At 42.3% G+C, this 26,304-nt stretch overlaps 1 protein-coding gene across 2 annotated transcripts in view; it reads right to left on the bottom strand.

Moving 5' to 3' along the window:
* Nucleotides 1–2,923: 2,923 nt before the first annotated feature.
* Nucleotides 2,924–26,304, bottom strand: part of Arhgap24 (Rho GTPase activating protein 24) — a 212,748-nt gene continuing 189,367 nt past the window's right edge. For both annotated transcript variants that reach the window (XM_032916295.1, XM_032916296.1), the window contains 5 exons: nt 25,982–26,114; nt 23,334–23,407; nt 21,470–21,591; nt 7,410–8,487; nt 2,924–3,719 (listed from right to left, as the gene is read on the bottom strand). In XM_032916295.1, coding sequence (XP_032772186.1) covers nt 3,476–3,719; nt 7,410–8,487; nt 21,470–21,591; nt 23,334–23,407; nt 25,982–26,114 — 1,651 coding nt within the window. In that variant the 3' untranslated portion in view covers nt 2,924–3,475. The remainder of the gene's footprint in view (nt 3,720–7,409; nt 8,488–21,469; nt 21,592–23,333; nt 23,408–25,981; nt 26,115–26,304) is intronic.

Here is a 26,304-nt window from a genome sequence, read left to right as displayed (position 1 = left end):
TCTCGCTTGCTTTTAATTGAGCTCAAGGAGTAACTCGAAGGTCGCTTTCTGAAATGGGAGTATTTAAAAGCTTTAAAATTCCTCTGACAATCTGCCTTTTCTCCCTCTCTGTGTACACTGCCAGACTGAGCAATGAATTTGCGCTTAAAATATGGGCGATGCCACCGACGAGGGAAGCAAACGAGGTCAGAGCAACAGTAGACAGGAGGCTTCCTAGATATGAACTGACACGTGAGTGTTCAGGAACTGGTCAGAGATAAGGATGACCTGCTGGGGAAAGCCTTCTACACGGATGAAACGTATCACGTATCATCATGCAGGGCAAACTAGAGTCACCGAATGAGGTAGCAAGGCAGTCTGGGAACAATGGACGCAGAGTGAAGATACCGGAACAAACTTGGTGAAGCAGGATGTTTTCATCAAAAGGTTAGCAGGTCACGAGGTGAAGGTCAGTGAGGTGGGGGCAGCCACACGAGGTGGAGTTGGACAACTCGATTAGCATTCACGGAGACCTTCCTGCCCACCAGTCATCGGCTTGGCCTGTCACTCACATCACAGAGCAAAGTCATATAAGTAACAATTCCAGCCCTGTGGTGTGAGCGAGCTGTGCACGGGCCATTCAACAATGCTGGCAAACTGCAGACAGGTTGAACCCAGGCAGTTTGACAGCCTGGCCTTTGAGTTTTACTGTCTCATCCCGTAGCTCTGTGGACACCCTTGAGGCTTTTTTTGAACCCACAAACAAGCTGGAGAGGGAGATGCCGAGGAACAGCAGGGAGCTTCTGATCTGTCGCTCAGTCTGGCTCTGAATTTCCTATGGGATGCCTGGATGAAAAGTATCTGCTGTGACTTAGAAAAGCAAAAGGCAAAAGATAAAAGACAAAAAAGAAAAAAGAAAAAAGAAAACAAACAAACAAAAAAGCAAAAGACAAAAAACCAGTCTTGTCACCAACACACTGGCTGACACTAAATGACCACACGAACTTGCTCAGTGGGGACATTAATAAAACGTGGAGTGACAGAATCATGTTCCCAAGACTGTCTCCCCAGAAATATGCAAACACAGCATTTCCAAAAGTGCAAATTCCAAAGCTTAAATGGCCTGCTATTTCTAGTCATGCCCTTGTGACATTTAATTCCGGGGTGAGGTTCCCACACCTACTCTAGCTTCTCCTTAACCGTTGCCTTCCTGAACCACAAGGAACTGCTTTCCTAGAAGGATAGGCTGAAAGAGTTTCTGGAGTTTTCCAGAAAGTTGATACTGCTGACATTCAGCTATCTGTCCAAAATGGACCTTTACACACATTAATATTTAAGAATTATTCGTAGTGAGTATGTCTCCATCAGGGAAAATGGTGTCGTAACGACAATGAGACACACACATCCTTATTTTCTCATGCTTTTCTTACTCTTTCTGGTTGCCTTTTCTTATCCTCTTGCTAGCAACTGGGTGGCCAACTGTGGTGCAGCGAATACCCAAACAGTAGCTGACTGAGTGAAAGAATGGTGTCCCAGAGCGACATGCACTCCAGGGATCTGACTGAGAGAGGCATGGGCAGATCACTCATGGCTGGCACGTCTCAGGGAAGGAGCTGGACTCCCGTCAGCAACGATGGCCATGCATTGCTGCCCAACTTTCTAGGATGTGAAGGAATCCTCTGGCAACTAGCAAGATGTTCTAGACAAGTGGGCAATAAATGTGGGGTGTGACCATTCCTTCTCCATAGGGTGTGTCCTGAAAGAGAGAGCTTTGTACGTGGGATCACTCAGCAGAGCTGGAGGGGGACTTTTCCAACAGAGCTTCAATGTCCTTGAGTCAGATTATCACACAACTAAAACAGTTATGTTAAAGTGTTTATGTATGGATGTGTGTGCATGCATGTGTGTATGTGTTATGTGTGTGCCATGTGTGTGCACTTGTGTGTATGTGTGTGTGTGCACGTTTGTTGTGTGTGTGTATGTGTGTGCATGCATATGTGTATGTATTATGTGTGTGCCATGTGTGTGCACTTGTGTGTATGTGTGTGTGCATGTGTGTGTGTGTGTGTGCATGTGTATGTGTGTGTGTGCATGTGTATGTGTGTGTGTGTGTGTGTGCATGTGTGTGTGTGTGTGCATGTGTGTGTAAGTTTGAGCGCTCTTGCAGGTAGACACCATGGGACGGTATTGGGCATACTCTATCCTGCCTTATTCCACTGAGACAATGTCTCTTGTGAACCTAAAGCTTGTTGTTTTTCAAGTAGGCTGGTGTTGCATACCGATGAAACTTTCCATCTTGGGGTGAGTCTCACTGAGATTCAAGAAGTAAATAATTTATAAGTTTCACAAAGTCCCTGGAACTCAGAGTCATGAAGCCCCTGTGTTTCCAAGATCATATGAGAATGAAGACTGCTAAGGAGAGAGACCTGTTAACTGTTGAGTTGTCTGCATACTGTGCAGGGAGCTCGACAGGGAAAGCTTTGTGAGCTGTCATTTCAGCTGGGGAGCTTCTCAGTGATGCAGCATTTGAGTCATCCATGCTCCTGTAAGGAACACCTCATATAAAACCCTAGGCAACCCCAGTAAGTTACCTGGTTCACCAAACTGTATTTTACTAGAATGATTGCTTTTGGCTGGCTTCAGTTCCTTCCTCGTGTGGACTTACATGTTGTGTCTCCACAGAAACAGGCTCACACAGTTAGGTTGATTTCAGCAAGCTCTAGCTTCCTCTACCCCAGTTCTGCAGGTATGGCTGTATGAGGCCGAGGCTACATCTGGAGTTTTACGTGGGTGCTGTGAATCAGAACTCAGGTCTTCATGCTCCCGTGAACTTACAAAAACTCATACTCATTGAACCCACTCCCAGGCCCAAGCTGAAGAATGTGAGAACCACTGACAGGTATTCTGCTATAGTTTATAAAACCTTTTCTCTTTTACACTTCTCTTTTTTGGTCATGGCAAGGTCTATTGGCACAAACAGCACAGGCACGAAGTATTCTTTTGACTTTAATAACTCATCTTATATATATTTATATATTTATATTTCTTCTTATCTTCATTTCCTCAGCAAAAGGGGAAATAAAAATATTGATCTATAAAATAAGCAGATGATAACACGATGCCAAAAATAGCTTATGTTAAGTGCACGGGGTGAAGCCTGAATGCAAGCTAAATTGCAACAATGTATTGATTCGACATTTAAATACAGGACTTGCAATAAAATAATCATTGAGATATATGCTTCTACCTCTTATCGACATTTTAGAAACTACCCTCTACACGTAGATCCAGTTGTAACACTTGACAGTAGCATTATGGAGCATGGTATAACTTTGGTACACACTGCAGATATGGATAGTGATGCCCATAAATGACAATCCTTCACCAGATGAAGCTCTACGCAGACCAGCCACCTGATCCCACATTGTTCCCCAACACTGCTTGTCCCCGAGTTCCCAGAGTCCTCCCTGGAGCAGTCCAGGACAGAGAGAAAGGCTCACTGGATCCAGATTGTGTTTCCCCTCTCGCTTCTCCTGGGTTCCACTGTCAGGTCTCCGAATGTGGAGAAGAACTGCTCCATTTCCTTCTGGAGCATGTCGTTCCTCTTCTCAGCATCCTCTTTCGCGCGCTCGGCGTTTCTCATCTTGATTTCTATCATGGTGAACTTTTTCCTCTCTTGATCCAGTTCGTCATGGAGGTTCAGCATTTCCGTTTCCAAAGTCAAGTTCCGCTGTTCTAAGCTGCAGAGGACGGGAAGGGGAACGAGAGACGAGTGAATTTGATGTCGCTGAATGTGTGAGGGAATGATATCTATTTTATAGACTGTCTACAGTGCTTAGGAATTCAGGAGGAGCCCTGCCCAATCATCAAAGCCATGCCTCATAAGGTTAACAAGGTGATGTTGGTTTTCTGTTTGCTACTGTGATTTATTACTGTGGTCACAAGTCGCTAGGACATCTCGGGGAAGTGCGAGCATGGTCAGAATAGACAAACTGGAAACTCAAGCCACGTAACACAAAAGGGGCAGAACAGAGGCAGCCTCCAATGCACCGTGGCGATTAGCTTTTCTGAGTGGATGGGTAAAGTGTGAGGGAGACGGACAGAAAGGAGGATAATCACATGACTTCTGAGCTAAGGAAAAATACATCAGCACCAGTCGTTACCAGGCTACACCTTCTGCCAAGGATAGACTTTTGCAGGGGATGTAGTCTTACTCTGTGAAAAGGCCAATAGTAACCAGTACCTGATAACTGGTATGGGTAGGAAGGTAGTAGGGGCCTTAACTGTCTAAGCATCCTACTTTGTGCTCTGTAGTCACAGTGGAGGTCCGGGGCTTCTAGCATGGATCTCTATGGTTCATCCAAATTTTTAGTCTGTTACGGGCTGTAGATACTTTGTATCCTTGTAACTGTGCTTTCCGTAAGTATTGAATTTGCCATAGCAAAGAAGAGTCTCCCTTCCCTGTGTGTTTGTATATTTATTATTTTGAAAGAGGGGTATTGAGACACTGTCCTTTGTGGCATGTATTTGCTAAGAGCTGACCTACACAGTTCTTGTCTGAGCTAAAGTATCACAGGGCTCATTGGAGTTTACCAGATGAGTGCAACTTAAAATCTAGATTACCTTAACAGTAACTAAAAAATGGAAATTTCTATTATTTTCTTGTTTGGAAAGAGTTAAGCCTCACATGTAATCTATACATTGTATTAGGTGACAGAAAAGTTTCAATGATTGTAAAGCAAGCCTTCCTTTATGAGGAACTTGAATCTAAAACCAAAACAGAACAAAGTAAAATCTTTTCTATTGTATAATAGCTAAGAGGGCTACTTCCAGCACATGATCAAATTTTTAATTAAGAGGCTGGAATTGTGCTGACTGTCTCCAGAATTACCATAAGGTGCATTCCCTATACTCTATAAAATTACTTTTGGACTTAATATGTTAGAAAAACTGAAGCCTAAGTGCCAAGGGAGATAACCCATGCAGAGCCTGTGTTTACCATGTTATATGAGTCAGAGGCATTTGCGTAAAGTTCCAGGAAGCTAGAGGACCAGGCAGAAAATAAAAGAAAATTCCCTGAAACCAAACCCATGGAAATGATGGATAATTTTATAAACACTTTATGTATATTTTGCCAAGGTTAAACTTAAAATAAGAGTATGCTTAGCTATTGGGATTCAGGAATAAATGCAGTACAGGATGGTAACCGGAAGTCCACACTAGTGTTAGCCCACGCTAAAGGCTGAGAGGATGGGCTGTTCTCTCATTTAGTTGGCAACAGAGACTCTCATGAAAGAGAAGCCAAAAAGTGTAGTGGATTCACCGAAGACCTTGAAGCACAAACGATCTTTCTAAGGAAGGGGTTAAAGGAAAATCTAGAAACGAATGCCTACAGTTGGCAGACTTGGATTCTTAGAAAAGAGAATCACAGTGCTTGGAAGCCGACCAGAGAGACAATGTCACACGGGCTAAAATTAGGGAAATTATGCAGGAAGCAGAAGTTCAGACAGGCTTGGGCGGAGTAGAGTAAGAATTCCAAATATATCGCAGTAAAGGTATGGAGAGAGAAAACTGAGAATGCGGGGTGACATAGACAGGAGGTGATGAGTGAAATGTGCCATACTTTAAAGAGATGTGTCCTTAGATCAATAATCAACCATGTATTTATTTTGAAAGTTAAGAAATGGAAGAAAGACATGGTAAATTTTTAAGGAGAGAATCTTCCATGACCATAGTCCCAGAAAGGTGGAAATTGGGGGAAAACCCATAATATAAGAATGACAGTTATTTTATGACCAGAGGGTTGACTCGTCAAGGACATAGATGACTCTGAAGATCCGTTCAGTTGGCTGAGGAGCCTCAGGTCAGTCAGTACCAAACAGAACGGGTTTGTAAGGAGAAAGGGACGAGCCCAGAACAGTGTTCTGAGACTTGAAGATAATTTTTGCAAAATTTCTACCCCTGTAGGAGAAAAATTGGAGAACTGCACATTCACATAGTCAGAGTTACAACTATATGTTACAGTTATACATGGCTGGCTATATGTTACAATTACATACACTATCCCAAACTCCTAAGAGAATAGCATCATTAAACTAAATAATTGATATCATACAAATGAATTTTTTAGTATGATTCAGAGTTTCCTAAGAGTATAAGGTTGGACACCAATGGAAGGGACAGGAAGGAACAGTAAACTCTTGTGTCTGAACTTAAAGCAAAGAATTTTGTTGACTGAGAGATGAAGTAAAATATCCCAGCATCCACCCGTCTGCTGTCTGTCTCTCCATCCGTAATACTGATGGGGTGGAGTTAAGTAGGAATCTGCAGAGAAGTGTATAATCTGTACTACAGTGACTGGAAAGTCGTGAGAACATTGGTACTTGCACATCCCATGAGCTGGGTGTGGAACAGCCTCCCCCAGCCTCTCCCCTGGGTTCCCAACGGGAAAGGGAGATCAGAGGCACAGGGCCCAGAAATGACGCTCTCTTGGAAAGTTCTGCTGTTTATCACACCGTAGCTCTCAGATCACAAATCTATCGCAGGATTCCTGCTATGGGATGGCAAGCTCTAATTAATGCCGCCATTATTATAGTACCGTAGAGAAAAATTAAAAAGCTCGTTTTCTTTTAGTGAAGCTCAGAAAAAGATTTTGGCAGGGGAAGTAATTTTCCAGTCTCCTAAGTGGTATTTTAATTTATACTCAATTATCCATAACTTATGGAAGTATGGGATCTTTTGTCTTGTAATTAATCAGCGGATAGGAAACTCATTACAATATGTTAAAGTCAACTGCATATATCATCCACTTATCTATCATCTACCAGCTCTGTATTAAAGATATTTACCCATATATCACATCATATAATTTCATAACTGACTGTGGGGTTCGGAGTCATCAAGACAATTGATGAGAGCCAAATTACTGAGGACGCTAGTAAGCCATTCGGATTCTTCTCAGCCTGAGTCGGCTGTGAGACGAAACATACTCTCTCAGGACTAAATGGTTGGAAAACAAAAATAAAACATTTGCTTGCTTTTAAAATTTCACTCTAACATTTAACCCGACTTTCTGTTTTACTCCAATTCTAGAAGCTAAAACCAGCAGGCCGCTGCTATCCTGTCCTCAGGGTCTCTCAAATACAGACACAGTCACTTAATAATCATTGAAGAGGACCTTATGCTGCGTCAGAAACAAGGCTCAGTGAGTGACTTCATGCGTGCTTTTGAGCGAACATCTTTAAGCTTTTCCCATTAAGAATTCCAAGCTCGAGGCAAATTAGCCTAACTTCCCCAACATCCCAGAGCTGGTAATGGGAAAGGGAGGAGTTGGGCTCAGACCTTCTGCGTGGCGTATTTAGTCCCGTAAGGCTCAGTACCAATGTCACCGATATCACCCTCGGGCGATAACGACTTCCAAGTTTTCTCACCTTTTTATCCTGGACTCATACTCGATCTTCTGTTTGGTCATCTCCTGCTTCAGGCTGGAGACTAAACTGTGAAGTGCACTGTGGTTGCTGCTGGTGTTACCGACGAACGTCTCGCTGTTGTCGCTGCTGCTCGTGGCACGGCTGCTTCGGCCCCCCACGCTCCTGCGGTCGCTTTTGTTCTCATAGTCCCCAGGATGAGAAAGGTCATCCTGAGGCGGGCCGTCTAAAACAGGGTCCTCAAAGTTCCCGCCGTAGAAGTCTTGCTCCGGGCACGTAGTGGTAGAGGAGCGGCAGGAATTGGAGTTCTCGGGGAGGGAGATTTCACAGGAGGAGGTGGACCACGTGGCACTGTCCACGCTGTGCTTGTCGTCGAGGTTCATCAAGGAGAACTGCTGGTGGACGTTGTCGTAGGTGGAGAGTCTGTTGTGCTGGCCTGACTCTCCCGCGGGCTCCTTCTGCTTGTTATCTCTCAGGGTCACGTAGCCATTGGGCAGCCAACTCATGCTCCGGCCGTTCAAGGAATTCCCTAGTGTATCAGTGTTCAAAATACCCATGCGCACGGTGCCATTCTGTACGCTATGAGTACCCATTTTGGTACCAGAACTCTTCAGGGAAGAGGTCCTTCTGGCTTGTAAACTCCCATTAGGGGTGGTTTGGGTTTTCTCCACACCTTCTGCATTACTGCTGCTGAAGGACCCACTGGTGACGATCCCGCTGCCCTTATTGAAGGCTGGGTTCTTTTTGACCATGAGAGGCGGGCTCCTGGAGACATCCAGCTTGTGGATACTGTTCCGTGGGCTGTTGGTTTTGCTCCCTGATAGAGCTGTGGGGGATCCGTTGTCCACGCTGCTTCTCTGGGGGGATTCAGGCTTGTCCCAAGAGCACCGTCTGACCGGACTCTCCTTGGTATTGTTGTTTTCTTTGTTCTGTAACTGACCCATGGCGGCTTTCTTATGATCATCGTTGTTATTGCTGTTCGGTCCTTCTTGGGGCTTGCTTTGTGGCTCTGTGTCTTTGGGGAAGAGGCGATCATGTTTGCTGATCATCACTGACATTAACTGCTGGACCACCACAGTGCCTGCAATCACACAGAAATAAAGCGCATGAGAGGGATAGTTTTGATTGACTTCCCACTGTGAATTGGACTCTTGAGGAAAGACATTTAGAAGAAATTTACTATGAGTATCACTAATAACGACCCATGGTCTTAATGGTTATATTCGTGATAGAAGCTAGAGTTTCTGGAGTATCTAGTCTGTGCCATGCGTTTTATTTTGTAGCTTTCCTAGATTGTGAAACAAGCATGAATAAATATATATTATGTCCATATATAATATACCCATATATTACATATATCATACATGTATATACATAAGTATAGATACGTATAGATATACATGCACACATACACATATAGGTATACATAACACATACAAGGACCAGACTCCGGCCCTATATTTCAGATCCTGGGCTTTATTCAGTATTCAACATTTATTGGAAGTTTAATATTTTTGGTACTAGAAATGTTTGAGGCCAGGCTGATCTCCCATGTGACAATTGCTTCAAGCCCTCATTAGTGCTTTACTAGGGTGTGTAAATAGAACCTTATATGGTCTATGATTTTCTACACGGCTTATCTTTTCAATATGACAAGAGCAAAGTTCCATGTGACCTTTGCTATTCAAAAGATTTAGGGCTAAGGAACATTGGCTAGAACGATACATTAAAGACCTCTCAATATCCTCATTTCTATAAAAGCACTAACAATATATGTCTTTTTAGAATCAACCTCTTCAGGTTTCTGGAAATTAGCTTCAAGGTGTAAGCATTTGGGGGAAGTCTTCATAGGAGCAGCCCCTCTGCGCTGTTGTGGCTGCTTAAATGCTGGTGGGTATTGGTATCTCATCACTGTAGCTTGAAATCTAACAATCCGTGTGCTCTGTGACAACCCACTGTGTGTGCCATTGCAACAGACAGAACAGTAGTAGAAGAAACTCCAAAGCCCCCATTCCCATCCCCATCCCTGTCCCCATTCCTGACCCCAAGAACTGCCATGGACTCTCCGGTTGTCCCCCTGAAGACTCCACTCACAACAACTGATCTGCTTTGGAGCTCGCTTTGATAAGAAGCTGCCTTTCAATTACTCTGTGATAAAGTATACTCCAAACATCCTCTCCGTCTGAAGTAATGCAGCTGATGCACACAAACACCAAGCCAACCCCGACATTAAAGGACAACCCTGGGAATGAAATGTCGGGGTGCTATGATAAACTCTTGGGAGTCTTGACGGCATCAGCCACATTTACGGATATGTTCTTGGTCTGGACGGAAGTTAGAAGCCTGCAAGCTCTCATCTCTGACTGACTTTGAAAGGCAAGCAGGACACAAGTGAACTTGTGAACTGCTGCCTAGCTGAGCATAGACTTGACTCAGCCGGTGCACACAACCTCTGGAGAGACATAAGGAATCTTACCTGCCTCCGGGACTTGAGCAAATCTCTCCCTCGTCACTAACAACCAAGCTCAAGATGCAGGCTTCAAAAGCTCTATGTAACTGGAAGTAGGGACTTTACAGAATTGCTATGACAGGCACTGAATGACATCACAGAAGCAACAAAGAAGAGAATCATGTTCAAGTTTCCTACACGTTAATAAACATGTTCACTTTTCAACAACAAAAGAGAGATGCTCAGAAAATAAGTTTTGTTGATTCACGGGGAAAAAAAAGAGCTGACTCAGGGGAAGTCCAAACATTGTAGCTACTAGAAACGCTCTAAGTCAGCTCACCAGACTGGCAACAAGCAGTGTTTGACTTAAATACTAAAATTTAGTCTAAATAAGAAAAGGTTACGTCTGCCCATGTCATTCATACCATTTCTATGATGGTTCAGGTACAATGTTTTCATTTCCAGTGTGTCAGGCTAGCGGCTAGACCCGTGGTGCTTTATGCTCATAAACATTATATGCAAATCTTGCTAGAAAGGGAGGTTCTAGTGTAAGAGTCATGGAGTGGGATGTAAGAGTTTGTTTTTATATGTAGGTTTTCACAGGACAGTATCAGGAACCATCTAGAAACAGTAACAGCATCAGGAACAGTCTAGAAACAGTAACAGTGTATCAGGAACAGTCTAAAAACAGTAACAGTGTATCAGGAACAGTCTAGAAACAGTAGCAACATATCAGGAACCGTCTAGAAAACAGTAATAGCGTATCAGGAACAGTCTAGAAACAGTAACAGCGTCAGGAAGCCTCACAACTTCAGGACCAGTCTGGACACGCTCTGAATCTGAATTTGCATTTTCACAGCGCCCTAGATGATCCTCTGTGTCTGAGAGACGTGGTAACAGGTGGGGGTATTTCTAGTGTGTCACAAATGAAGTCTTGTCAGAAGAGGAAACTGAGGTTGGAAAACATCAAAGTCTTCACTTAAGGCCGCAGATGGTTAATGGCCGAGGTGAAGTTTAGTACCCATTTTTTTGGTTCTAGATTCTACACGTGTTCTAAGATGCTTCCATGCAAGAATTTAAAATTGAAGTGATAACTACATCTGGGCCAATTGTAACAAGGTAACGAAAGACATTTTTTATTGAATCACTATCATTTACTTAACAGAGTTGCAGGAGGGGAGACTGAATGAAAATGTTTCAGAGGGTATATGCAGTTCCCGTTTCTCGTTAATCTGCGAGGTCCTAATCACATTTCAGTGCAGTGAGTCTAATGTGAAAAGTACAAAGGAATTACAATGGTTTGGACTGGGGAGATGGCTCGGCAGTTAAAAGATCAGTTCCAAGCACCCAACGTGCGGTGCTAACACATGGCGCTAACAGTTGCCCCAACTCCAGCTCTAGTCTATCGGACAACCATTCTATCCTCTACAGGAACCTGTGTGGACATGTGTGTGTGTGTGTGTGTGTGTGTGTGTGTGTGTATCAAGACACAAACATATACAAGCAATAAAAATAAAACAGAAATATTCAAAATGGCTTTCAATCCCACTGGCTCTGCAGGCACAAGCATGGCACTGTCGCACTTCTTGCTTGCGTGACAGACACAACTTCAAGGGTTTATAGCTACCATTATATATGGCCCTGTCTAGCAATGGGGGAAATGAACCTTTTTCACCATCACTGGGATGTTAGCATTTGAAGCTTCGCCGTTTTTTTATTATAGTTATGGATTCTGGGCGACGTTTAACTAACTAGACGATAAATTTCCCGTCTCCGAGATGAGCTTTCGGGCACCCAGGGCAAAGCGTGTCTGTCACAAGACAGAGTGAGTGTCAAAGCCCTACAGATTCAGAGTATTCTCTCTTGTGCTCTGGGACATTTTTTTGTCATCTAGTTTATGGGGTGAGCAATGGCAAAGAGTCTCCTGCAAAGGGACTTCACATTTTCTAACTGCAGTGTCGAGGACATGCGCCTGCTACTGCATGAACTAGCTGGGTTCCCCCTCCACTTCTCTCCTCTCTGTCGCTTTCCTCCTCAGAATGCTAATGCAGATTATCAAGCCCAGACAATGAGGTCCCAGCAGCTGTAATCACCAGCCCATTATACAGAGTCCCAGCTAACTCCTGGATCACCCCGAGCTTCACATTCCATCAATTCTCCCTTGGCTCATATCATTTTGTGCAGGTTAAATTAAAAAACCATACCACAGGCAGTTTTCTGTCTAAGCATTGGCTAAGAATTTAATTTGCCTTTAAAGTTACATAGGCAGCATTCTATACGCTACAATTTCAAGTTATAGTTACACCGCAAATAATCTATACAGCTGTCATTTCCACGGCCAGCGAGTTATAGCAACTGTACACAGTCCTGGAAAAACTATCTAATTATGATATGGGTAATTTCCCCTGTGACCTTTTGCTCTTAACCCCTTGCCTACATCTCCTACCCGTGGGAACCACCATCGTGAGTTCTGTGACTACGCTTTTGCTTTTGATGGAACTTAATATAAATGCAATGGCACTATGGTTCTAGTTTCATTCTGTTGTTATTGTTGTTGCTGTGCAAAAATATCCCAGCAGAAAGCAATCTAGTGGGAAAGGAGGTTTACATCAGCTCTCGACTCCAAGTGATAGGAAATCAGAGCAGGAGCCAGGAGAAGTCCTACCACACCCATGGTCCGGAGCGGAGAGAAACAGAGGCAGGCATGGTTAATGCTCTGCTAGCTTCCTCTGACACCAGGACCCCGGCAGGGAAGCAGTACCATGGCTTTCAGGCTGGATCTTCTCATACCAATTATGGTAACCCAGAGAGTTCCTCATAGGTGGACGGCCACAGGACAAGCTGATGTAGGCAATCTCCCGCTGAGACTTCCTTCTCAGGTGGTTCTAGGATGTCAGGTTAAACAACTAATCGAACAGTCTTTTGTGTCCAGGCATACAATCTTTGTTTCTTCTAGCTCTTAGTATTTCAGTCTATAGATATGACTTTATAGATTATTGCTTTTTCTTTTAGTCTAACTTTTATTAAACGTGTTCTTTGACTTTCTCATATATGTATATGCCGTTCTCCTTACTTCTGCCTGTGCCCACTCTAACCACCCACCCGCCGTTGTCAGTCTCTCCTCTTCTCTCCGAGGCTCTCACACGCAGCTCTTATTTCCTTTTGTGACCCACTGAGCTTTATTCGTTTACGTGGCCAGGGTTTTCAAGCTGTCCGTCAGAGCCTGATGAACTCGGCCCCAGGTACTCAACTGGAGACAATGACTGTTTCTCTCCCAGGATAGACTGGAGCTGATATTTCAACAGGAAGAGGTGAGGACCCATGAGCTCCTACTTCATCCATAATTGACAGACTCAGTCTTATGAAGACCCCATGGAGACAACCTTAGCTGTTGTGGAATCATGTCTGCAGTTGCTGCCTAAACCAGCATCCTGTTCAGCCCTTCTACCTAACTTCTACCTCTTACGTTTTCTCTGTATCCTCCCCATTACAGTCCCCCGAGCACTGGAAGGGTGATGTAAACAAGGATCCTGCAGTGTAGCCCGGGCTTACTTAGGCCTTAGGCTCACTCTGCGTCTGCCTCTCGGGGGCTGGGTTTACAGATGTGCACCACCACTGTTTATCCCCTATTTGATGGAGACTCTGTCTTCATGTTTGCAATGTTACAAACAAAGGCAGGAGAAACATTTGACTACAATTTTACGAACTTATTTTCTTTTTTTCTTGGGTATACACTTAACATACTTTTCTTCTGGGCCCTATGGTATATGGGCATATATATTACAGTGTATAAAAAACTTGCCTAAATATTAAAAAATGGCTCTACCAATAAAACTTCCCATTTGAGTATTCATTTTATACTTTGTAGTGGTATCTCATTATTGTCTAATGGCTAAAAGTACTAAGCAAAGCTGTGTGCTATCTATAATTTTCTGTAATTATTGGTAATTGTCCACTTCCCCCCATTATCTTATTGGTACGTTATACTGTGTAGTTCTTTTTATATTCTTCAAACACGTTCTCTGATGGATGACTAAAATATGTCCCATGTTTGTAGCTTCATATTGGTTACCTTGAGATTATCATGACATAAATGCTTCAGTTTTAGCAATGTCTAAATCACCACGAAATTTTCTTCATAAATACCCCGTTTAATTAACTTAAGACATAGAGGATTTAAAAATAACCAAAATTATAGTCTACATTTGCCAACATAATTCATACCAATTGGCTGCAAGTAGTAATTTTACGTACTAAGGAATATTGAGTTAACTCCTTTCAGACAGCAACTCTGATGACAGAAACAGTAAGGATAAATTTTCGAGTTCATAAATATATGTATTTACTATCCTATAGAGAATTATATAATTAGTACACCTAGATCTCTCCTTGTAAACCTAACACTGTGTATACCTATTGATACTAGAAGTCACGTGGGTCCCAGAGCACATTTGCTTCAGTTATGGTGTATTATGCATTAAAGAGGGCCAAGCAGTTAAGGACCCTGAAATCACAAATGCAAATTCATTCTCAAGAATTCAAACTCAAGCCAGTGGGCCAGTGTCTACATACGCTTTCTCCTTACCTCTCCACAGTTAACCCCACAGCTTCCAAAGACACTCTACTGAGATAAAGCCCTTCCTTAATACCCTCTTCTTCAATAACTACCACATAACCTTGAATACAGAACACTTAATAACATCTTGAGAATAAACATTAAAACCTTCCCAGTCGTCCTCCCAGTACCCATATCATGGATGCGACCAAATACTTTACTTAAATAGACTGTGGTCTTTCTGATTGTTAACGGCTCAATGTTTGTGTCTTCCTCAAACTTATACGCTCATCTTACGACACTCAATGCTGTGGTACTAGATGGGAGGCAGATGATAAGGATCCAAGAGTGGAACCGCATTGTTCATAAACCACATCGTTGAGTGGAACATTCATGACTACTTTGTTGCCCTTAGAAAAGGAGCCTCAGAGAGGTTCCTCTGCCCCTCTACCCTGTGAAGACACAGAGAAAAGAGAGCTGTCAGTCAACCACACTATGAGCCTTCACGAGACATGAAATCTTTGGGTTCCTTGATCTTGGACGTCCTGGTCCCTAGAGTGTAAGAAATGAACTTGTGTTGTTTATAAGTCACTTAGCCCATAGTATTCTGTTACAGTACCTCAAATACACTGCCACATGCAGCTGCTTCCTATGGCTCTGCCTCTGTGGTGGAATGACTGTTAATTATACTCTTATGTGTGTAACTTTTCCTGACCTCTAAAGCAAAGACCATCATCCCGACTTTGTGCTGTCTTGGCTCTTTGTGTGTTAAAGACTTCGACTAGACTATAGTTTTCTTATAGGCAAAACTTTTTCCTATTGTTTTTATATTTTCAGACTTATAGCAAAAACCTGAATAATTGCTTAATGAGTATTTATTTAATGAATTCATGAATAAAGGAACATTTTTAATGATGACATAATTCTATTTGCAGATAGGGTAATTTTATTTAAACTATATGTTTATGCTTTGCTCAGGGAGTGCCCTGTTGGTGAAGGTGTGGCCTTGTTGGAGTAGGTGTGTCACTGTGGGCATGGGCTTTAAGACCCTCATCCTAGCTGCCTAGTATTCTGCTAGCAGCCTTCAGGTGGAGATGTAGAACTCTCAGCTCCTCCTGCACCATGCCTGCCTGGATGCTTCCATATCCCTGCCTTGATGATAATGGACTGAACCTCTGAACCTGTAAGCCGACCCAATTACACATTATGAGAGTTGCCTTGGTCATGGTGTCTGTTCACAGTAGTAAAACCCTAACTAAGACACTATATAATTTAAAATGTTTTAATTAAGAAAATTAAATATAGCTTTCCATATAAATACTAAAGACATAGGCTACTATAAGACTGTATAAGACTAGTGTAAGGCTAGTGTAAGATATTGCATTACCAATATCTTGAACAAATAAGGAAATGAAAATATGGCCTACAAGCACACACAATATAAGAACTTGGATATCACAAGAAAATGATATATTTAGTGATGGTAAAATGGCCTTTCCTTCAGTCTCTGCTCCACACTTTGTCTCCACATTTCCTTTTGTGAGTATTTTGTTTCTTCCCCCTTCTAAGAAGGACTGAAGAATCCAGGGATTGGTCTTCCTTCTTCTTGAGCTTCGTGTGGTCTGTGAATTGTATCTTGGGTATTCTGAGCTTTTTGGCTAATATCCACTTATCAGTGAGTGCATACCATTGTGTGTGGTTTTGCGATTGGGTTAACTCACTCAGGATAATATTTTTTAGTTCCATCTATTTGCCTAAGTTTCATGAAGTCATTGTTTTTGATAGCTGAGTAGTATCCCAACTGTAAATGTACCACATTTTCTGTATCCATTTCTCTGTTGAAGGGCATCTGGGTTCTTTCCAGCTTCTGGCTATTATAAATAAGGCTGCGATGAACATAGTGGAGCATGTGTCTTTGTTATATGTTGGAGTGTAGGGCGCCCTCCAGTGGTGAACAATGGTACTGCACAGTGCGGTTTTTGCACCTGGTGTCAGTTGGCCGTTAATATGCTAATGAGGGTCGGAACCATGCTAGTGAGGTGATTCATTCTCTGCCAATCCCTGGAGGACAAGTAGTGGGGTGATAGTGGGGTGACCCGTGCCCTACCAATCCCTGAGAGATTATTAGCATACTGTTGTGTATATAAGGCGAGCAACTTTGCCGTGTCAACAATGAAGGTGTCCTGCAGTAAAGGCTGTTGAGAAGAATCCAACCGTGTTGCGTCTTCCTTGCCGGCCAAGGTGGGCGTGACATTGGAGCATCATTTGGCTATATGCTCAGGAGAGGTATAGCTGGGTCCTCAGGTAGTTCAATGTCCAGTTTTCTAAGGAATCTCCAGAATTATTTCCAGAGTGGTTGTACCAGCTTGCAATCCCATGAACAATGGAGGAGTGTTCCCCTTTCTCCACATCCTCACCAACATCTGCTGTCACCTGAGTTTTTAATCTTAGCCATTCTGACTGGCGTGAGGTGGAAGCTCAGGGTTGTTTTGGTTTACATTTCTCTGATGACTGAGGATGTTGAACATTTCATTAGGTGCTTCTTGGCCACTTGATATTCCTCAGAAGAGAATTCTTTGTTTAGTTCTGTACCCCATTTTTAATAGGGTTATTCTCTGGAATCTAACTTCTAGAATTCTTTGTATATATTGGATGTTAGTCCTCTATCGGGTATAGGATTGGTAAAGATCTTTTCCCAATCTGTTAGTTGCTATTTTGTCCTATTGACAGTATCCTTTGCCTTACAGAAGCTTTGCAATTTTATGAGGTCCCATTTGTCTATTGTTGATCTTAGAGCATAAGTCATTGGTTGAGAAAAATTTCCCCTGTGCTCATGTGTTCAAGGTTCTTCCCCACTTTTTCTTCTAGTAGTTTGAGTGTGTCTGGTTTTATGTGGAGGTCCTTGATCCACTTGGACTTGAGCTTTGTACAGGGTGATAAGCATGGATTGATTTGCATTCTTCTACATGCTGAACCACCAGTTGAACCAGCACCATTTGTTGAAAATGCTGTCTTTTTTTCCACTGGATGGTTTTTAGCTCCTTAGTCAAAGGTTAAGTGATCATAGGTGTGTGGGTTCATTTCTGGGTCTTTAATTCTATTCTATTGTTCTACCTGCCTGTCTCTGTACTAATATCATACAGGTTTGTTCTATTTTTTATTTTATTTTTTATTTTTTTAATCACTTTTGCTCTGTAATACTGCTTGAGGTCAGGGATGGTGATTCCCCCAGAAGTTCTTTTATTGTTGAGAATAGTTTTCACTATCCTGGGTTTTTTGTTATTCCAAATGAATTTGAAAATTGCTCTTCCTAAGTCTATCAAAAATTGAGTTGGAATTTTGATGAGGATTGTAGTGAATCTGTAGATTGCTTTCAGCAAAATAGCCATTTTTACTATATTAATCCTGCCAATCCATGAGCATGGGAGTCCTTTCAATCTTCTGAGACCTTCTTCCACTTCATTCTTCAGAGACTTGAAGTTATTGTCACACAGACCTTTCATTTGCTTGTTTAAAGTCATATCAAAGTATTTTATATTGTTTATATTGTTCGTGACTATTGTGAAGGGTGTCATTTCCCTAATTTTGTTCTCAGCCTGTTTATCATTTGAGTAGATGAAGGCTATTGATTTGTTTGAGTTAATTTTATATCTAGCCACTTTGCTGAAGTCATCAGGTCTAGTAGTTCTCTGGTGGAATTTTGGGGTCACTTAAGTATAGTATCATATCATCTGCAAATAGTGATATTTTGACTTCTTCCTTTCTAATTTGTATCCCTTTGACACCCTTTCATGGACTGTTCTGTCTAGGACTTTGAGTACTATATTGAATAGGTAGGGAGAAAGTAGGTAGCTTGGTCTAGTCCCTGATTTTAGTGGGATTGCTTCAAGTGTCTCTCCATTTAGTTTGATGTTGGTTACTGGTTTACTGTATATTGCTTTTACTATGTTTAAGTATGGGCCTTGAATTCCTGATATTTTCAACACTTTTAAAATGAAATGGTGTTGAAATTTGTCAAATGCTTTCTCAGGATCTAATGAAATGATAATGTGGTCTTTATCTTTCAGTTTGTTTATATAGTAGATTACATTGATGGTTTTCTCTATATTAAACCATCCCTGAATACCTAGAATGAAGCCTAACTGATCATGATGGATGATCGTTTTGATGTGTTCTTGGAGTCTGTTTGCCAGAATTTTATTGAGTATTTTGGCATCGATATTCAGAAGTGAAATTCGTCAGAAGTTCTCTTTCTTTGTTGGGTCTTTGTGTAGTTTATGTGTAAGTGTAATTGTGGCTTCATAGAACAAATTGGGTAGTGTTCCTTCTCTTTCTATTTTGTGAAATAGTTTGAAGAGTATTGGTATTAGGTCTGATAGAATTCTGCACTAAAACCATCTGGTCCTGGGCTTTCTTTGTTTGGGAGACTTTTAAAGACTACTTCTATTTCTTTAGGAGTTATGGGACTATTTAGATGGTTTATCTGATCATGGTTTAATTTTGTTACCTGGTAACTAGAAAGCTGTCCATTTCCTCCAGATTTCCCAGTCTTGCTGAGTATAGGCTTTTGTAATTGGATCTGATGATTTGTTTTTGAATTTCCTCAATTTCTGTTATGTCTCTCTTTTCATTTCTGATTGTGTTAACTTAGATACTTCATCACAGAATTGAAATCTAACTAATACAATGATATTAGTTAGAACAATCTAGAATAAGCAGATTCATAACAACAGATAGTAAAATGGTCACTTGCAGGAGTCTGGGCAGCAGGGCATGAGGAGTAACCGTTGATTGGCACAGTGCCTCAGCTTTGCATGATAAACAGAATGCTGGAGATGGGTAATGGCCACACACCACTGTGAGAACGCACAGTTCTTCTGAGACGGGTACTTGACAGAAGATGACATCTGAGACAATAGTGCTATATCGCACGGGTCTTGACAAAATAAAGAAATGAAGAATATAAAGTTGTATCATGATTTCATCTTTCAGTGGACCAGTATTTCAGGGATCAAGTAACAAACAAACAGAAATAGAAGCAACTATGGCCCAGCTCTTCGTTTAGGAACGCAGTTCAATCTTCAGCCTTACAAAGAGGAATTTGATCATGCCCTGATGTGTAGAAAACATCAAGGGCAAAGGAACATGTGAAATGCAGGACGACGGGCTGTGGGGAAATGCACTGGGCAATACCCAAATTGTCACACAACCATCATCAGGTCGCAGAACAGAGGGAAGTGAAGGGGAGGGAAGATGGCCAACAGTGATGTCTGGGCTTTCATTCTACAATTCCTTACAGGTTACATGTGTGTTAAACATTGAAAAGAAAAACCAATGAACTGAAGTATCTTTAAACTTCTTTCTTTGCTGCACATATATCACTCTTTTATGTGTGCTAAATTCTTTAGATGTAATTAATTTCTCTGGATTATTTTGTTATCAAAATTATGATGCTAACTTGTCTTTCTGAGACTAAATAAAATCTGAGTAAAACTGAAACTAATAATCATTTATTCTTCTAAGTTGCCTTTAGATTCTGAAATGTTCAATTTAGTCTTTTTTTTTTTTAGAAAATAGTTATAGTCCCCACAGGTAAAAGAGAAAAATAATCCAATCTTTGAAAGGTGATAGAATTAAATGGAGGTAGATTATTATGGGAAATTATGTGAAAAGTATTATAATCTGAATACTAAAAATTATTTTAGGTTTCACCCCTCAAGTAAATAGCGTGCTATATAAAATAATCCATTTTACTTACCACCTGAAATCATTAAATCTCTCTAAACTAATAGATACTAATTAACTGAAAATAACATTTTGAATTTTCTGGCGATTACACTGGCCTGCAAGAGGAACATTTTTCCAGTTCCTCTCTCTTCTACTTTTCAGGTGATCTACTGGTCTGTGCAAATTTCTTTGTGACTGAGGGCTAATGTGTTGGGGGATGGTTCTGTGCACTGTGTTCTCAGATGCTAATAGCTATGTCCAGAGATCTGGTCACAGTCTGGACGTTGGCATTGTCATGATACTGGGAGCATCTCTTGTCTCTATGACATGCCATTCTTTTTCATCACCTGTGATTGGTTAATAAAGAACTGATTCAGCCTATAGCTGGGCAGAAGAGAATAGGGAGAGACTTTCTATCCCAGTCAGGAGTCACCAAGCAAAAGTTATGAGAGGAAGAGGAGAAGAGGGACAGGAGGATTCACCATGAGAAGTCACCATGAGGACACACGTGGAGCAGAGTGAGCCAGGGCAAGACTCACATTACAAGTAAAGGACCACATGGCCATGAAATCGGCAGCCATAAGGGTGAGGATAGATGAGTATCTGCCTAGTGTAGGGCACCCTCCAGTGGTGAACAACAGTACTGCGCATGCGCAGGTTTTGCACCTGGTGTCAGTTGGCCAGTAATATGCTAATGAGGGGGCGGTACCATGCTAGTGAGGTGATTCATTCTTCGCCAATCCCTGGAGGACAAGTAGTGGGGTGATAGTGGGATGACAGTGGGGTGATAGTGGGGTGACCCGTGCCCCGCCAATCCCTGAAGGATTATTAGCATACTGTTGTGTATATAAGGCGAGCGCTTTTGCCGCTCGAGGTCCCCGTATCAGCAATGAAGGTGTCCTGCAATAAAGGCTGTTGACAAGGATCCGACGGTGTTGCGTCTTCCTTGCCGGATGAGGTGGGTGCGACAGCCTAGCATAGTGCCCGCAGCTTGTTAATAAATTAGGTCTCCGTGTCACATATTCAGTAACTAAACCGGGTTAGAGCAGGCATAGAAACGTCCTGTTGTTATGTGGGAACAAAAAGGGTGTGGAGCCTCCCCAATTACATCTACACTAATGTGGAATCATTTTACAATTTTATGTTGAGCAACGCGAAGAAAACTCTCGCTTCTCAAAAGAAAGTATTTTTCAGTTAAAGAACAATCCGAGTAAATGAATGGAGAAACTACGATCTTTCCTTAGTTTGCTTAAATGAGAATACATTCTCATTTAAGAGCAGAGGCAACCTGATTCTTTTCCTGGTGAGGATCCAAGGTAATCATCCACTTACCCTCCATGATGGTCAAGGGATCTTCCACTTTTGGGCGCAGAATGTTAGGACCGAAGACAGTTGCCAAGTTCTGGGCGCTCATCTTGTTAACTCCCGAATAGGACTGCACTTCATCCAGGAACCTGGCGGTGGAGAGATTATGATTGATACACTGAGAATCCGTTTCTCAGTGGAATAAAATGGATTATTGGGAAATGTATGAACTGAAATACGTTCAACGATGACTATGAAGACAAAACTATATAGAAATCCAAACACCTCTCACTGGAATGTACAGAAATTACAGTGCAAATAATGGCAAAGCAGCAGGCTGCTGGCATCATGTCAACGACCTGCTGGGCATTTGCCTCCATTGTCAGTTAAGTGAGTTTGGATGCTTCTGTAGACTTTGATAGTCAAGAATGTGTATTCCCTTCTGCTGTGGTTTGCACGAGTATCCCTCAAAGGTTCACAGGATATAGGCTCTTGACACTGTTGGGAAGTGTGGAACCTTCAAAGAGGAAGCCTAGTCACAGCAGTCAGGGAAGTGTCCTTGAATGAGATATTGAAACTCAGACGTAATGGACAACAGTGGAGGGGAGGGGAGAGACAGAGACACAGAGAGAGACACAGAGAGAGGAAGAAGAAGAAGAAGGAAGAAGGAAGAAGAAAGAGGAGGAGGAAAGAGAGAGGACATAGAATTGAGAAGAAATAGGAGAGAAATTAAAGGGAAGGTAACTGGGGAGTGGACTTCATCAAACATAATATGTATGTGATTTGCAACTGATTCTCAAACAATACAAAAGAATCACTATGTAAAAAAAAAGAAAACAGTCAGCTATAGATAAACAGACAGACAGATGATATATAGATGATAGATGATAGATAGGTACTAAAGAATAAACAGCATGAAATAACGCATTCTTGGGGCAGTTTTTGTAGGAAACTATTCTGTTTTGAGCACCCACATTGGGTGACTCACAACTATTCCAGCCCTGGGCTATCCCCTGTCTTCTGGTTTCTGCTGTCACCAGGCACACATTTGTTACATAAACACATGTACATATCACACATATGCATAAGAATTTAGAAAAACAAGGCTTAAAAAATTCGCCTAATTGTTTGAAGAGCAGGATTTTTATTGTGTAAAGAGACTTGTGGTAGACTCAAGCCTCTACTACTTTCTTTTCCTCGAGGAGGACGTAAACCTTCTCTTGCCTTTCCCAGTAACTGGAATGAATTAAAAACTCTTGGATGAAAGCTTTCTGTGATTTTAAATGTGTTGCTTAAGACATTCCCTGCTTTCAGAAGGTGTGAGGTTGAGGGTCCTACCCGTTTCTAAACACAGCAATCTCTACAAAGAGATGCGACAGAGGTTGGAGGTTTGGGAACTCCTACTAACTGACAACTTCTGCGAATGCCACAGCGCCCAGGATCCTAAACCTCAGAGTAGCTGTGAGGAGTTTCTGTTTTCACGGCTGCATTTTACTCCCAAAAGGTAGAGAAATCGCATGAAGGTGTAGAAGAAAATAGTCCGCATGAAGGTGTAGAAGAAAATAGTCCACGATAGAACCCACTTCCCAAGCTGGATTCCTCGGCCCGAGGCCCGCCTGTCGCTCTTCAGGAACATTCCCCAAACAGCTCTGATGGAAGCTTGGAGCACTACATTTCCAATAATGTATGGGAACAAGGGACATTTTTTAAAATCACCGAGGTATGGCACTTTCCGTGCTTCAGAACATCAAGATGACCTTGTCAAACTTACTAACTTTCTGTGAGACTAACATAGACGCTCACGGTTGTTTAATTCCCCGCCACATATAAATTACCACCAAGCTGAATATAATGCCGCCAGGTTTAGCGCTGTGTTTAGGAAAATTCTTACCTGCAAATGTACTTCAGGAGGTTGTAGTTAACCACTGGCAAACTCTTCACTTGTTTCGTTAGCTCCTTCACGCCCTGGGCGCAAACAAGAAGAGACAGAATACATGTTGTGTTACGTGTGTTAGTCTTGGAATTCGAGCGCTTAGGAAATGGCCATTTGGGCTCTGCTGCTGCTACTGCTGCTTCTGTAGCTGCTGTGGCTGTGGCTGCTGCTGCTACTCTAATTATTTGAACATACTGTCAGTGAATGATCCTGCCCTGGAAATGTTCCACTCTCGCAACCAGCAGTTTGTAAATATTTCCAAAGATGCACAGATCCTTTAAGTAGCTCTATAAGTCCAGTCACATATCTCCCGATGACACTTCAGTCAAAGGCAGTGGCCCAATACACCACATCACTCAGAGCTGCCATGCGGTCCCTGCATAATAAACCAGCCGCCTAGAGACACAGCCCTCTGAGCTGTCGGGCAATCTGAAGTTACTACTCTGGAAACAGTTTTGAAAGTGAAGCTATTTGAACTTCGAAAACGTTTGCAGTTGACTTGAAAACAGACAATAGCCTCGTTTGCAATAACGTTATCTACAGGAAACCAAAACAGCCTTGATATAGCGTTCATCCTTCTCACCTGACCATGGCGGGAATCTTGAGAGCTGCAGATCTGCTGGAGAACACCTCCCTGCACTGTACGTGTCTACATTACAGCATTCAGGGAGGAAAGAGATGGGAGGGCTGATTCAAGGGATTTTCACAAGGAGTAATTTCTCTGGTTTTGATGATTGTGATGTATAAAGGTCATTAAAAAGTCATTGATAATGGGGTCTGACTTATGCTGCCTTTATGTGGTAAGGTATATTTTAGGTTTTACTATACAGATGGCCTATGTCACAGCTACTCAAGCATTCTCCTGTAGGACAGAGGAAGCTACCATAACATTCAAAACAAAACAGCATTTACGAAAAGTGGCAGCAGTTCCGGTCTTGAACGCCAAGAAAGCCAGTGACGAAAAGCCACGCTTTCCAACAAACAGTGCTGAGACAACTGGATGTCTGTGTGCTGCCCTTCCTCGAGTCGTAGACAAGAAGAGACTCCTAACAGCTTGCTGATCTCAACCTGAGCACTGAAGTAAAGCCTCGGAACTCAGTGTAGAACGAATCAGTGCGCTCTTCCAGAAACAAACGCTTCTGCCATGGCAGAAACAAGACCCATTAAAATGGGTCTGTGAGGCTCCTTTGAAACTAAAACAATTGCTGAAACAAAGTTTTTGATAAAATACAGCCTCTGGAAAGCGAAGAGGTAATATATGGAATGGAAGAAACTATTTGCAAATGGTTTGTACCTAGACCGCACTTACAACTTAACAATAAGACAATTGTAGTTGCCGTCCAGACCTGAAGATTTAACAACTGTAGATTAAAACTACTACAAAAAGCTACTTCTGTATAGAACATTTCCCAAACGGCCCTCGCATTACTATGTGTGAGCCCATCTTGTACTAGCTTCTGTATGTGTTCAGAGCTGACCTAAAAATGCACATTGTGTACAGGTTGTGCAAACAATATAAAATTTTATGTAAAAGACACAAATACCACAGGCTTAGCTCTCCTCAGGGAGTCCTGGAACCAAGCCCTTTAGGGGTTAGGATGACAAGTAAAATGTAGCGTGATGTGACTAGATAGTTCTCCAAAGAAAATGCAAACATCACAAAGCAATAGAGAAGACAGTCAGGGCCGTGCTTAGTGACTTCTCATGCAGGAGAGCCTGCCGCACATGAATGTCAGTTGGTGATGGCAGACATGGAGGGAGGGTGGGAACAGCACTGTTTGCTGGTAAGATTTGACCGTCACGTGCGGTCCTAATAGGAAGTTTAGTATCCCAGCAATTGTACATTTCAGATACATAAACAAGATACACGTTAAATATGTCAGCGCAAACCCAATGGACATTCACAGGGGCATCATTCAGTAACCAGATAACAGGAAGTGAATGAGTCTCCTTTGCCTGGCGAAAGGAGCAGACGGAAGATGAATCAAAAAACAAAGAACATGCTGGACGGTGAAATGAAGTAAATGAAGTGTCTAGAACGGGTAAGTCTGAGGTAAGAAACTAGATCGGAAGTGGCAAGTGCCAAGAGGAGAAATGGGAAAATAAGGGATGAGGTTTGTTACTGGATAATAAAGATGTGAGTATTCTATTGTTAGATTCTGGTCATGCTTGCACAACTCAGAGAATATACTAAAAGATATGGAAATACATACTTCTAACAGTTGCACCTCAATTTCTCAAAAAAAAAAGTGTTTTAGCAAAACAAGCAGAGGCACCAACTGATACATGGACCATCTTTTATGTCATTTATGGGAAGATGGGGTACCTAGGAAACAGACATCAGCCCTTCCCCGCATCAAAAGGTGAGGCAGCAGCCATTAGCCATTAGAGGACGGAGGGGAGAGTGTATTCAACTGTATCCTCATCTTTAATCAGAAAGGGTCAAACTCGGGAGTGCGGCTGTACGTGAAGATCCAGTGTGATGTCAGCACATAGCACAAAATAAAACAATCCGAGGATGGGGAAAAGAAAGCGTTCAAACTGAAGACAAAAAGCCCCGCCCACAGCCCCAATCACGTGGTTGCGCAGAAGCGGTATCGACTTACAGCTTCCTCCTCCTTGCTGAGCAGCGTGGCACAGGACAAAAAGTCTTCGTACTTTGCGTAAGGAACGACGGGCTCTGGAAGTTCTCGGAGATACAGTTTCAGCAGGGATGCCACAGTGTGGACGTCCGTGTTGCTGCAGGGACAGAAGTTAGGAGACATTCTTTGGGCGTGAGCTCTCATGATTCTATTTATTTTTCTCACCATATGTGTATCTAAGAGAATTGCGTCAACATTGGCAACTGAATCAGCTGATCCAGTTTTCAGGAAGCACAGGATTCCGTAATGCCCAGTAGATGCCACCACGGGTGTCAGGGCAGGGACAC

This window comes from Rattus rattus, chromosome 11 (assembly GCF_011064425.1).
Source record: "Rattus rattus isolate New Zealand chromosome 11, Rrattus_CSIRO_v1, whole genome shotgun sequence".
Lineage (NCBI taxonomy): Eukaryota > Metazoa > Chordata > Mammalia > Rodentia > Muridae > Rattus > Rattus rattus.
The sequence above is the reverse complement of the archived record's forward strand: the minus strand, read 5'-3'. Positions and strand labels throughout refer to the sequence as shown.